Source organism: Alexandromys fortis, unplaced genomic scaffold (assembly GCF_014885135.2).
Source record: "Alexandromys fortis isolate MF-2015 unplaced genomic scaffold, M_Fortis_MF-2015_v1.1 scaffold_62, whole genome shotgun sequence".
In the NCBI taxonomy this organism is placed as follows: Eukaryota; Metazoa; Chordata; class Mammalia; order Rodentia; family Cricetidae; genus Alexandromys; species Alexandromys fortis.
Window position 1 is genome coordinate 7215381 of NW_026067942.1, and position 14632 is coordinate 7230012.

General features: G+C 47.8%; 1 protein-coding gene across 2 annotated transcripts in view; it reads left to right on the forward strand.

The window, feature by feature from the left end:
* Positions 1 to 9522: 9522 nt before the first annotated feature.
* Kcnh1 (potassium voltage-gated channel subfamily H member 1) overlaps positions 9523 to 14632 on the forward strand; it is a 278882-nt gene continuing 273772 nt past the window's right edge. For both annotated transcript variants that reach the window (XM_050148258.1, XM_050148259.1), the window contains exon 1: positions 9523 to 9916. In XM_050148258.1, coding sequence (XP_050004215.1) covers positions 9838 to 9916 — 79 coding nt within the window. In that variant the 5' untranslated portion in view covers positions 9523 to 9837. The remainder of the gene's footprint in view (positions 9917 to 14632) is intronic.

Sequence of the window (14632 nt, forward strand, 5' to 3'; positions counted from 1 at the left end):
CCCTTCTTTCTTCACCTTTCTCCCTCTCCTCTTTTTGTCCTTCGTTTTGCTCCCTTCCCTTGGTGGTTTGAATGAAAATGACCCCTAGACTCACAGAGTGGCACGATTTTTAAAGGATTAGAAGATGTGGCCTTGTTGGGGGAAGTGTGTCTCTGGGAGTAGGCTTTGGGGTTTCAGATTCTCAAGCCAGTCTCAGTGTCTCTCTGCTGCCTGCCATTCCAGTGATGAAGTAACCTGACTCCATCTTAAGGATGGAAGCCTTTTGTTACAAGGTCGGGACAAGTTCAAAATTAAGTTGACTGCTTTAACCTGTTTCTGGAATTTGACAAGTTCCCCATTCTATGGAGTTTGACTATGATACATAAGATGTTCTGCCAAATATTTTAAAAATGTTCAGCCAAGCTCCTATGCAACTAAAATTCCTCTGGAAACCATCCAACACTTAAAAACCCCCAGTCTTGGTGTGTTTGTTTTTGCTTTTGACTGTTGTTAAACTCACTGGTCAAGAATAAGACTACTACCTCAATTTAAAGCCAAAATTGAAGCAAACTTTAATTAAATACTGGCCAGGAGGATGGGCTGGTTCCTAGGTTCCCAGAAACTGGCCAAGAGTCACATTTTTGCAGGGGCTTAAAAAAGCAAAACCCACAGTTCACCGTATTTCCACCAGGTCCAATCAGGGACAAGCATACACCCTGACATATTTCCTGTCCGCATGCCTCCCGCCCACATGTGATCAAGCACATCCAGTGTAAGTGCTGATGGGTCAGACAGACTTGTTTAGGGGAGTGAGAACACAAATTACCTCCAGCATTTAGCTGCGGTACTCACATTATATGACCCGATCTCCTCTTGTGTTCAGTGCTGTATTTTCAAACCCCACTTCAGGGAGATAGCCCTGCCTGATGGAAAATAAAGATCTTTACTCTTGTTTGGTGGGGTTAACACGGATGGTGCACTCTCAGCTGCTTCTCCAGCAGTGCATCCATCGGCATGCTTCCTGCTATGACGATAATGGACTAAACCTCTGAAACCGTAAGCCAGCCCTAATTTGATGATTTCTCTTACAAGCATTGTGGTTCTGGTGTCTCTTCACAGCAATAGAAACCCTAAGTAAGATACTCCCCTGTCCCGCTCCCCACCTGTGCTTAACCCTGAAGCTTGTGCTACCCCTTAGCTCTGTTAAACAAACTCAGCAAGTTTGCTTCACACTGATTTGTCCCGAAATTCCCCTCTGCAGTGCACTCAGAATCCAGCTTTACCTCCTGTAGGGAGGAGGACTCGGCAGCCTGATATGGGCAATATCTCCTCGTTGTTGTGTTTATGTGGGGTGGGATGGAGGGTGTGGAGACAGAGACACAGAGACCTGGTATGGCTCACACTTCGTGCCCTTTTGTGTCCTTTGCAATCTCTTCACCTTGCTTCATTCTGAAGTAAACAAAGTATTGCCGATGAATTTGAAATAATTACTTTTGCGTTTTTATGCTGAGTTTTGTGTTTTGGAATAACTCTTAGCAGCCCCTGAGTGTGACAGCTGTAGGTCACGGTGCACACTGCCTCAGAAGGACTCATAGGATTTTCTTATCACCTGGAAAATTCTGAGCTTTCCTCCTGGCCATCAATCAGCTCCTAGACGTTAGCTCTCATTTGTTTGCATCTGCTTTTAAACCTCATTTGGGAAACTCTTCGAGGGCCCGAGACTTATTTATGCGTTTTAGAGCTGTGTCACTGTGAAGAGCAGATGGTAGTACATTTTCACTTGATTTAAGAACTCAGACTTCTGTTGCTTTTATAGATTGTCATTTTTAATGCTGCCATACCGTTTAAAGTTGTTTGCTCATGAACCTCTGAGACTAAATGATCCAAGTCTGTTTCCTGTATCTAATCTGGCACTTATGCCCAAATGCAGATATTAGCCGGTAGAGTGGAATCTTTCAAATTAGTTACAGCCGCTTAACACCTGGCTATTCAAGAAATAGCTGAAGGTGTTTGGGTACATTTCTTCAACTGTGAAATATTGACTGCTCTCTCACCAAAAACCTCCAGAAAGCAAAACAAAACCAAAAAAAAAAATCTCATCACATTAGATTTACCATAGTAAAGGCGCATATAGCCTTGAGAGAGACTTAGTAATGCCCCTGAAGGAAGAAGCCAGGGGAGGATTATCACAGGGTGTGGGCTAGGGCATGCATGTTGGTTGGTTCTAACTGTCATCTTGACAATCTAGCACCACCAGAGGGTCTCAGTGAGGGATTATCTAGATCAGGCTGGCCTGTGAGCATGTCTGTGGGGGACTGTCTAAATTGCTAACTTATCCAGCCCACTGCAGGCAGCACCAATCCCTATGCTGGGCCCTGAACTGTATAAGAGTATAAAAAGCCGGCTAAATATTAAGCAAGGAGATAGCATTCATTTTTATTTGCTCTTGACTGTGATTATGGTGTGATCAGCTGTTTCGAGGTCTTAAATTTTCTTGAAAAATTATTTTATATATATAGGTATTTGTGACTCATGTGCATGCCGTGCCCCAGGAGATCAGAAAGGGTGTAGAGTATTCTGGAACTGGAGTTATGGATGGTTATAAGTCAACATGTAGTTGCTGGGAATTGAACTCTGGTCCTCTGGAAGAGCAGCCAGTGCCTTTGCCTACTCAGTTGTCTCTCCAGCCAGCAGTCTCAAGTTCTTGCCACTGTGACTGCCTTACAGTCATGGACTGGAACCCTTTCTTCCCTAATTATGTCTTATTATGTATTATGTCACCATGATACACACAAAGCACAGCACGGTCAACAAGGCACAGAATGGCTGAGCCTGGACAAGTGTGTGACGTCATAGCTTTACATTAAGGCCAGCGTGTGACCACATGCAGTGGCTCGTAGTCTGGTAGTGGGGCATTTTGTTTGTTTGTTCATGATGTTGACTACAATTAGGGATAGCCATCTCTGTATTCTTTCACATAGGAATGGGGAATTTTTCTGATTTTAGTCTTTATTGATCATATGATGCTGGGATCACTGTAGGGATGAAATACAACAGTATACTGGCGGTGAGGATGTGCTCATCATGATGCATCCTTTATTTTTCTTTCTCTCTCTCTCTCCTTTCTTTCTTTCTTTCTTTCTTTCTTTCTTTCTTTCTTTCTTTCTTTCTTTCTTTCTTTCTGACACAGTTTTATACTGTAGCCCAGGCTGGCTCAGAACTATGTAGCCCAAACTGGCCGTGAACGCATACCAACCCTCCTCTTTGCAGTGAGGGGACAGAGACACGGTTCCACATTTTTACTCTCAGCTGAATTGGAATCTTTAGTCTTTAAACTTAATTGATTTATTGTCTTACTAAATGCAACTTTCTCACTAAATACTGCTGGAGGAAGACATGTAAGTTCTGAGAACTTAAATAACCAAAGGGAAGAAGCTTAGATTTAGATTTCAAATATTTAGGTATGCTATTTGAGTTTGATAACTCTCATGATGTAACAGGACCCAGACTTCAGCACAACTAACACCATGTTGGAGACGGCATTCTATCTAACCTGAAAGCCTGGCATTTGGGCCCAACACCTGCCCAGACAGAAACAAAGACCTAATCCATCAGAGACATAGTCCATAGTTTTGGGAAAATCCCTAAGTGTACCAGACCTGCTGTTTGGGTTTTGCGTTTTGCTAACTGCTCTTGCTAACAGAAGTGTGTCGACCAGGGGGCAGGTTTTGTGGATAGAAGAAAAGGAGTGGTGATGTTTGTGGCTATGTGACGTGGGCAAGTTCCCTGTGCGGTCACTGGTGGAAACACAGACTTCCTATTTGGCTTTGAGGATGTCTGTGCATTCTCTGGTGGACTTACTTTGCAGCAACGGGAGGAAAGTTAGCTAAATTAAAGTTTTTTTTAAAAAAACCAAGATGTTGCTAAGATGGCACAGTATCAGAACAAAGTAGGGGCTCTAAGGTAGGTTCTTTGGGGGCCCATTTTCTTCTGAGCTCACAGCTTTGTAAAACATAATGTTTTAAATTGATTCTTTAAACATTTCCTGTATGTATACAATGCACTTTGATCTTATCCATTCCCCACTCTTTCCTCTGACTCCTCTTAGAACCAACCAAATCACCACCCTCCAACCCTGGTCTGCTTTAAAAATCATCATTATTATCTTTTACTCCCCAGCTCTAATCAGTGCTGACCATAAACGCATAGATGCAGGGCCCTCCAACAGGCAAGCTACGTGTGGTCACGCCATCAGTGAAAAGTGACTCCCCCCACATCAGCCGTCAACTGCCAGTAGCAGCACCTCAGCTACGCTGGAGGTTGTGTGCACCAGCCATGCTATTCTAAAGGACAGCATTCCTCCAGATCTCACACTCCTGCCCACTCTTCCTAGGGATTCTCTGAGCTTTGATGGAGGGAGGTTGAAGAGATGATTCTCCACAGTTGAGCACTCACGTTGCTATTCTCAGCACTTTGGACAGTTATAGGTTCCTTGCCTTAACCATTTCTTACTGTAAAACAAAACAAAACAAGCAAAAGCTGGGCCTGAGCAGTCAGGAAACAAAAGAGCAGTCTCCGCTTACAGAATTTCTGACCAAGGTCGAAGGTCATACAAATCTATGGGTGTAGACATAAATATTAAGAAGGTGATTTGGCAACAGGATCATTTACTAGAACATCACCAGCAGCTTCCCTTTCATTAGAAAATAATTTCAAAAGTGCTCATTCTGCTTGCTTCTGAAGAGCCACATGTAATTAGCCAGTTCTCTACATTTATTGATGAAAGTTCTGACATCAGAAACTCACTGTCTCTGATGTGGGATTCCCTCTGTATGCTGTGAGTACCACTGGTTAATAAAGAAACCGTCTTGGGCCCGCACAGGGAATAGAGGTAGGTGGGGAAAACCAAACTGCTTGGGAGAAAGGAGGCGGTAAGTGCTTTGCCCACCCAGCCATTTCCAGATCTTTGGTGTTTCTTTTCTTTAACCTTACTTCTTTCTCCCCGCTTTTCTTCTCCTTATTTATTTTATTCCAGTGTTTGAGACAAGGTCTCACTGTGTAGCCCTGGTTGTCCTGGAACTCTCTGTGTAGGCCAGGCTGGCCTTGAACTCAGAGACCTGCCTTGCCTCTGCCTCTTGAGTGCTGGGATTAGTAGTATTTTTATCCTTATTGATCTCTAGGCTCGTAATTTATTCTCATTTTTTTTGGCCTTTCCCCCCTATGGTTACTGATGATATAGCAGCTACCTTTCCCTGGGTTTTAATTGTCTATATCTGGTTTGTTTCCATGCTGACTTGCTACTTTTCTATAAGGGACCTTCAAGCACCTGAGCCTTTTCTAAACAGAATGCAATGTCCCCCAAAAATTTTAGGATGCAGAGAGGAGCAGATCAGCTTTGTCACTGAGCAGGGACTTCACAACAGAAGTTGCACAGGAGTGGAGAGCAGAGGCCTGGGTCAGTGCATCAAGTGAGCCTGCCCTAGCCTCTGGCTTCTAGGTTGCTGGGTAACTATTCTCCTAAGAAGGGGCTCTCTCGGGTGGAAACAGGGCGGACTTCTGTGGAGAGAGCAAGCTGAGCTGTAGTTTTCTTACAAACAGAGAAGGAAGAGTAGTACAGCAAAGAAAGAAAGGAGCTGGACGCAGAGCAATCACACAAAAAGCCCGCACTAAATGTGTGCTGAGTTTTCCAAGAGCCGAGAGTCGGTGTCCACCATCACGGCTTTACTTCCTTAATCTGCTGTGTTTGGTAAAACCAGACTCTGTGTATATAGTTCTGAAAATAAAATGTAACTCTTGTAAGAAACCTTTAAATTATTTTCCAATGGGCGAGCAGTGTGGTTGGGGTGGGGGGGGAGGTGGAGGTAAGAGGAGTCTCAGGTGTCAATCTGCAGGCACCGCCTCCCTTTGTGTTTTCTGAGGGCCCCTGACTGCTCTGAAGCGTGCCTGGCAGGTGAGACCTACTGGCAAAACCCCAAGGAGCTGCCAGTCACTTTTTCTCCAGTGCTAGGATTGTGTGTGTCTGTGTGAGTGTGAGTGTGTGTCTCTCCGTGTCTGTGTGTCTGTGTATGAGTGTGTGTGTGGTGTGTGTGTGTGTGTGTGTGTGTGTGTGTGTGTAGCATGAATTCTAGTTGATCTTAATAATAAAAACCTGGAGTCAGATATTAGGGCATGACAGCTGAAAGGTCAGAGGAGCAGAGCAGCAGCCACTTGTCTTTCTTCCTTCCTTCCTTCCTTCCTTCCTTCCTTCCTTCCTTCCTTCCTTCCTTCCTTCCTTCCTTCTTTCTTTCTTTCTTTCTTTCTTTCTTTCTTTCTTTCTTTCTTTTTTCCGAGACAGGGTTTCTCTGTAGCTTTGAAGTCTATCCTGGAACTAGTAGACCAGGCTGGCCTTGAACTCACAGAAATCCACCGGCCTCTGCCTCCCGAGTGTGCCACCACTGGTGGACAAACCACTAGTTCTTACCTCTATGTAATCCTCAGACTGTAAGGGTTCCTACCTCTACAAGTCCTCAGAATGAGTGCTCTGAGCTCCTGTCTGTTCCTGCCTTATATTGCTCTCTCTGTCCAGCTATATCACTCCTGTCTCCACCTACCAAGTGCTGTGATCAAAGCTGTGAACTCTCTTTCAATAGCCTGTATTCCAGGGTGGCCTGGAACTCATGAGACCCCCTGCCTCTGTCTCTGAGTGCTGGGATTAAAGGTATGTGCCACTACTGCTTGGCCACTATGGCTTGACTCTGCACTCTGATCCCCAAGCAAGCTTTATTTGTTACAGCACAAAGTATCACCACACATGAGTGCAGGTGCCCTCAAAGGCCAGAGACTTTGACTCCCCTGGGCTGGAATTCTAAGTGACTGTGAGTGTCTGGGAACTGAGCTCTGGACCTTTGTCAGAGTAGCATCAGCTGTTAACTGCTCTGTCTAGTTCCACACCCTGCTCAGCAGAACTCAGGTCCATGCTGGCAAGGACAATACTTGGAGCTGTGGCTTTGGCCTACTCTTTTCCCTTGCGAGCAGAGGAAATGGGTCACTGTGGTGGGCATTTGGAAGGAAACTTTAAAATATCCATCGAGTTAGTCACAGTGGGGTGGAATGGTCATATCAGCTCATCCCCCTCCCCAATCAGGCACATGGAGGCAGCCCTGACCCAGCCCTGAGGGTGAGCAGGAGTTTAACAGGCTTCCCTGTGATGTAATTCTGCTCATTAGTTCACTAGGAACTGGTGTATGTGTGTCTTTCTCTGTGTGTGTGTCTGTGTGTCTCTGTCTCTGTGTATGTGTGTCTTTCTGTGTATGTCTCTGTGTATGTGTGTGTCTTTCTCTCGTTGTGTCTGTGTATCTTTGTGTGTGTCTATGTGTGTGTGTCTGTGTGTCTCTGTGTATGTCTCTCTCTCTCTCTCTCTCTTTCTGTCTCTCTCTCTCTTTCTCTGTGTGTGCTTCCAGACAAGGTCTTTTGTGTCTGGTCTGGCTTCAAATTTGCTTTGGGTCTATGAAAGATGGGGTGCTTAGGGAGCAAGGGCAGCCTCCTTCACCTCTCAGGGAAGAATCAGACTGTCCCTCCAGTCAGATGAGCCAAGGGCCAGCCAGACACAGAGAACACTTGGGTGTGCTTTAAAAAGCCCAGAGAACTGTTACAATGTGGTTAAAGATCGCTGACTTTCTGATGTTGTTTTTGTGTGCAATGAAAACCAGTCGCTAAAAAGGTGCATACAATCAGTCTGCACTGAGAAACACCTTTTAAAAAGGGAAGCCTATCTCCAAGCTCCTTTTGTTCAAGAGTTAACCTACCAAGGCTCTCACCCCAAACAAATACCATCTGTTTCTCTTTATCTAAGCCACAGAATATGAGAGAAATTTTATGGTTGCTTTATGATAGGTACCCCCCACTGTTGTCTCTTCCACACACAGGTGCATGAGATTGATTGAAGGGTATTTATATTATCCTGTAGAATGGCCCTCTGTGCATTTCTCACGATAAATAACACAGCTGTAAGGTCTTGCCTTATTCAAATGAACCTAATCAAATGAAGTGGGTAGCCCGCAAGTCAGCCAAGTACGTTCTTCAGGTACTGTGGTTACTTCATCTGTAATAGCACAAAGGACCACTAGACGGCGCTAGTGTTTAAGAAATCACAGCTCGAACCTTGTGGCTGATGCTATCCAATGCGAGAAATCCAGCATTACCTTCAAGCCTCAGTTCATGCCAGTCTTGTCCAGCTGTCTTCTGCTTGCAGGAGCCATTGCTTGGGTTTGTGTCCACCCACACAAGCATCTGAAAGATGACACTTGTAGTGGCCCAGTTCATCTAGTCACTCCAATAATGACATGTGATTTGGCACTTTTACCCAGATTTATCTTAGGAGTATTAGAGCTTTGCCTGCACATATGCGTGTGTACCATGTGTGTACCTGATGCCTGAAGAGGTCAGACGAAGGACTGGAGCTCCAGATGCTTCTGAACGACTGTGAACTAAACCCAGGTCTCTCTGCAAGAAAAGCCAGAGTTCTTCCCTGCCGAGCCCTCTGCAGGCCCCAGAACAGAACTTTAATACTCAGCGTCCTGTCCTCGGTCTAATCTCTTTAGAGCATGTGCCACAACTGTGAGCGAGTGCTTGGGCAGAATTAGCTATTGAGATTAAGAATCTGAGGCAGGGCGTCTTTGCAATCTACTAAGGTGTTTCGGTAAGGTGATGAGGTGTCCGAGGTGCAAGGGTCGCTTTTGGATCTTTGTCCAATCTGAAACAACCAATCCATCCTTCTGTGGGCACAATCTCAGTCCCCTACCACACTCAGCACAAAGACAGATGCACGTTATGTGCAGCTGAAACATCCCCTCTTCAGGGAATAAAAGGTCGGTGTAGTTTCTACCTGGGGCCTGCCTGAATTGTACTTGCCTCGTCTGTGTCCCGCGGATGCTCCTCCACGCCACGGTTAGGGCTGTTTAATTACAGTCTGATGCTCTTTGGGAAGGCTGCAGAGGCAGCCCCACCCCTTTGATGCCGGACAGCCACTTGCTTCCGTTTTTAACCTCACACACGATTCCTAAGAGGTTGTGTTTTAGCGAGAAACCACAACGTACCAACTCATGTTCTGTTGTTTTTCTTTTTGGCAAAACTCTTGCTTTGAAAGAGAGGACAACAACCAGGTGGAAGGGGCCCTTTATCAGTCAATGAGGCTGCACGCATGTTGATAGTTAAGACAAACCGAAACGGCACCTGACTGAATCTGTCAGTCACCAAGTTGGCCCCCTTAGACACTTGATTGGTTCCTGGGGAAGCTTGATAGGCAGGCTAAGAAACACAGCAGAACGCAGAACGCTGTTAGCAGAGCCTGGAGGTCCTGACTCTGGTCCAAAGCAGTGCAAAGGAAGAGTCTCACCCTCGTGTTTCTGAGACTCCATGTAACCTTTTCGGGGAGTGGGGGGAGGTGAGAGGGGTCTTCACCAAGAAAACCGCTGGCTTGCTCAGCACCCAGCCCTAGGCGCACTCTGAACATACTTCCCGCTTCGCCCAGAGGGTGCCGCTGCAGTCCCAGCCTCGCCCCGCGGCTCCCGGCTGCGGCTGGGTCCCCGCGGGATACGCGCCCGGTAGGGGGCGCCCTGGACCCGCTGGCTCCCTCCGCCCACGGGAGGCGGCCACGGCGCACCAAGCCCGGGGCACTCGAGCGCACAGCCCGGCGGGCCGCAGCGGGGAGGTGCGGAGCGCGGCGAGGGCGGCTGCGGGAGCCAGCCGCCGCCCCTGCGCTCCGGGGCTGCGGGGCGCATGGGGCGCAGGGGACTGGGAACCTTTGCAGGCTGTGCGCCCGGCCGCCTGCTGCGGTGAGACGCGGCACCGGACGCCTCCAGAGCCCGGGCAGTCGGGAGTATGACCATGGCTGGGGGCCGGCGGGGACTGGTGGCCCCGCAGAACACGTTTCTGGAGAACATCGTGCGGCGGTCCAACGGTAAGCGCTGCTTCTGGATTTCGGTTGCCCCGGTGGTTTTTAAATCTTATTTATTTTTTAAAACGCGAGCGGTGATTTGCAACGCCTCCTGTTCGGTGCCGGCAGATGCAGGGGCATCTTGGAGCTCTGCGCATTGGCCTCTCCCGTCCGGGAGGTGGGCAGGGTCGGAGAGGGGCTGCTGCGCCCCATCTCTGGAGGAGAGATATCTAGGCAACGCCTTTGGGGCCCTTTCCCGCTCCCTCCCGTTGTCTTCTCCAGGAAAGCCTGGCAGTTGGTGAGCAAAGTCCTGGGAAAAGTGGCCGCAGGCTGGCCATCTTCGAGCACTGCGCTCCTGATGCGCACTGCCCGCCTCCCCGCGGATGCTCCCCGGAGTCCCAAGGCGCCAGGGAAGCCAGAGCCAGCAGCAGAGCTGGGCCACTCAGATCCTGACCCTGTCCAGCTTCTGGGATGTGCCAACTCCACCTTCCATCCCCTAAGCAGGAAAGTCTGCCCAGCAGAAACGCGATGGCAGGGCTGTCTTTTCCATCTTCGCCAACCAGCTAGAGCAGATAGCTCGCGAGGTTCTGATGGTTTTCCTGGACTCAGCTTGGGAAGTAGAGGACACAGGCAGGAGTGAGCTAAGTGGTCCCAGACACAAATCTGATTTATTTCTTCTCTTTAAAACCCGATCAGTCTTGTCTTCCATCACCCGCAGACTCTCTAGTTTATCCATTATCCAAGAAACCTGAGCATAGCACGAGGTTTCTCTGTCTTTAAGGACAGCACGAAGCAAAGCGACAGGGAGGAAAGAGTCCTATGACGGATGGGGAGGGAACACTTCCCAACACCTTTTAACGCAGGGTTTACAGTTTCCTGTGGTTTTAGCCTGAAACCCTGGAGGCGAAAGTCCTCAGAGCAGGCACCCCAAAAGAGCAATCCAAACCTTTCCCACCTGAGCAGTCCCGGATTAGGGAGTTACTACATACACCTGTTCACCAGGCTACAGAGGCGCTCCTCGCCGGCTCCAGGGCCTCTCTCCTCCTAGAAGCTGGTGACGTTCTCCTGCGGAGAGGCTGTGAGGACCTAAGGCAAGAGCTGGGTTTTGACCGTGTAAACATCATGGCATGGAGCCTTGGAACTCAGCTTGAAAAGGATGAGCTTCCAGCTGGATTCAGTTAGGGATTGAAGGGAAGGGCATCAAAAGTGACCTCTGCCACTTAGACATTCTCTTTCATTAGAAAAGCAACTGGAGTTTATAAGAAAAAGCCTATCCTCTATGATAGCAAATCTTACATGCTCCTTACGTACTTTCTTGGGAATTACCCCATCTTTATTGTGTGTCCCTTAAAGATAAGAGTACTGACTGGCTGTTGCCATTCCTCCAAGGTTTAAAGGGGTTGTTTAGAGCAAGGTCACGGTCATTACCTGGGGCCCTGTGCATTAGTGTGTGTGTGTGTGTGTGTGTGTGTGTGTGTGTGATAATTGCTAACCGGCAGCCACAAGGAATGGCTTCTGCCATAAAAATCTGGAAGCAATCGTAGTTTAAGTTAGTGTATTATTATGGCTCCATTAACTGACCTGGAATGGACATCATCTTGCAGATTTGGGGACCCCACTGTGAGTGGCATTTAACTTTTGCACAAACACCATGAACATTAATGAAACGTCTATCTGCTGGAGAGGAAGGGGCGTCCTGTAAGTCAGCGGGGAAACTATTGTGGTGTGCTCTGTGGCCTGGAGCAGGAAGAGGGTGCTGCAGGCTATAGCCAGGGCTGCTTGGGTTTATCGGGAGTTAAAAACTCCTACAACCATCCTCCTGGTTAGTCGATGTCGGCGCCGGTCCCCTGTGTAAGTATAGGTAGAAAGTCGATAAAGCAAGCGGCCTGGAGTATTTTTAGCTCTGGCCCTTTCTTTTCTCGGCACCTGGTCCAACAGCTTGATTCCCATCAACTAAAAAGGAGCAACACAGACAAGCCAGAAGCTCTGGGGGGTGGGGTGGGGTGGAGGAGCTGGAAGACATCTTACATACTCTGTTTTCAGGTAAAGAGTGCTGACTTGAAATATGGAGTGTACAGTTTTTGGTGATCATTTTCCTAACACTACCCTAGTGTGAATGACTGAATACCGTGGATGCTAAGACAGCTCAATATCTACCTGCATTGTAGTATACGTTTTTATGTTACTGCCAGCTGAAGGTGGTGGGGCACGCCTTAAATCCCAGCACTTGGGAAGCAGAGGCAGGTGGATATCTGTGAGTTCAAGGCCAGCCTGTCTACAGAGTGAGTTCCAGGACCAGCCAGGGCTACACAGAGAAACCCTATCTTGAAAAACCAACATACATACATACACACACACATATATACATATGAACACACATATATACATGCAGATGTACACACACATGTATCATTTCTTGAAAACCTGGCAATGTATTTGTGGTCATCACAACATTTAAATAGCATTTACCTTTAAATAGCAATGCTCCATAGTCCCCCTATTAGGAATTTTACCCCAGTGTGTGATGAGCAACAAACTGAATCCTGTGCTAAGTGGCCTGCTCACAGTGTCTGGTCGGAGGTGCTGCAGCTGGTGGTTGTTAGAGGGGGTACTGTGGATCAAAGCCAGGGCCTTGAACTAGCTAGGTAAGCGCTGCGCCATTGAGTTGTACCCAGCCCTCATGCAATTTCTTGTGTTTTATTTTTTCTCTGCTTGATGAACCTTGGTTGGAAAATGCTTTGGTCATCTCTAGAAGAATGGCTGAGAGAACGTGCAAAGGGGTTAGAACTAGCTTTGTTTGGGTGCCTGGAGGATGTGGTGTTCACAATGTCCCAGAGCTGTAGATGAGACAGAACTTATCCACCGTCTAGTCTGTTCTTCCTCGCCGCTGTGTGGATGAGGGTTGTTCCTGTAGTTCCTCTACAGTCGGAAGGGCAGGACCGAGGATGTCCCCTCCTTGCTCTTGGGAGTGCACCGTGAAATCGCATTCCTGTGTCACCGTTGCTCTCGCCAGAAGCGGATTTCCAAGTGGAGATGAAACAAAATGTTATATCAACAGCAACAGCCACCATGTTGGCCAGCAGCCATACCACCACATCCCGGCAGAACAACAAGGCAGAGAGGAGCCCAGGAACAGTCAAGAAGCCAGGGGCATCTCACCTTTGTAGCGGGAAGGGCTCTTGTGTGTGTGTGTGTGTGTGTACCTCAGGGAACCCCGGGTCACTTTCATGAGTCTGTGAACCCAAGATCCAACAGAAGGACATGTTCCCCGTAAAGTCAAGGAGCCAGGAGCTCTTGAACAGTTCTTAGTGGTGGGAAGCAGACTTTTCAAAATGGGCAGTAAATGGGGGTCCGGGCAGCAGGTCGTAGTGGATTTTCATTCAAAGATTTACTGGACATAGTTACCGAACCCTGGGATAGACAGTAACAAGAAACCCTCTTACTCCTAGTGAGCTTGTTGTGTGACTTTCTCTGGGGACATGGCAGGTCCCATGACTGATCAAAATCTGGAGCCCATTCCAGTCTGCAAGTTTAAAGGTGCGTGGACTGGGGGTTAAAAGTGACCCCCAAAGAGCTGAATCACCAGAGGCCCACCCAGCATGGGTGATCGCGTGAAGACGGCTTCCCTAAACCCCACCTCAGTCTTCCCATCTGTGTGCTCCATGTTCAAGGGGGCAGGATGCCACAGTGGGTTGGGATGGAGTGACGGGAAGTGCAGGCTCTGATGCTCTCACACCCCCTTTTATGAGGGGTGAGCACACCTGCTCTAACTTCAGGACAGCCATGGCCACGCGGTGCCTGGAGGACGGAGTTCTGGAAGGAAGCCACACCCTGGTGAATCTTGATCAAAGTAGCTGCTCCTGTTCTGTGGTGTGACTGGCGTCAGTGGCTGCTCAGGCCTCTGGGAATACCAAACATAAAACGCCTTAAAGTCTCTCGGGTTGATTTTGACGGAATATGAATTTTAGATCTGATCAGTGGCTGCGCTTTGGATTGCCAGCAGTCGGCAGGCGTGATGAAGATGCCTTGCTCCATGTGAGTTGGCTCACGAGTGCGTCCACCATCCTTTGAGATCCTATGGGATAGCGCACAAGATGGCTCAGCAGGGAGAAGGGCTTGTTGGGCTAGCCTGACTGCCTGAACTGGACCACAGGGGAAGGAGAACCAGCTTTTGAAAAATCGTATTCCAACCTCCACATGCACTCTGTGGCACACACACACATACACATGTACACACTCAGATGCACACATACAGATACACACATATACACACTCAGATACACACATACATATACACACACATATACACACTCAGGTACACACATAGACACACTCAGATACACACATAGACACACATACATATACACACACATATACACACTCAGATACACACATAGACACACAGAGACACACACATACACACTCAGATACACATAGAGACACAAACACATACAGATACACAGAGACACACAGATACACAAACTAAGATATACATAGAGACACAAACAGACACACATACAGAGAGAGACACAGGCACACACATACCAGACACACAAACACAGATATATACACATACAGATATACAGATACATGCACAGAGACATACACAGAGGCAGATGCACACATGGACAGACACACAGATATACACACAGATACCCACAGGCACTCACAACAGACATATAAACACAGACACGCACACATAGACACATGCATGGAGACACACACAGAGACAGACACACA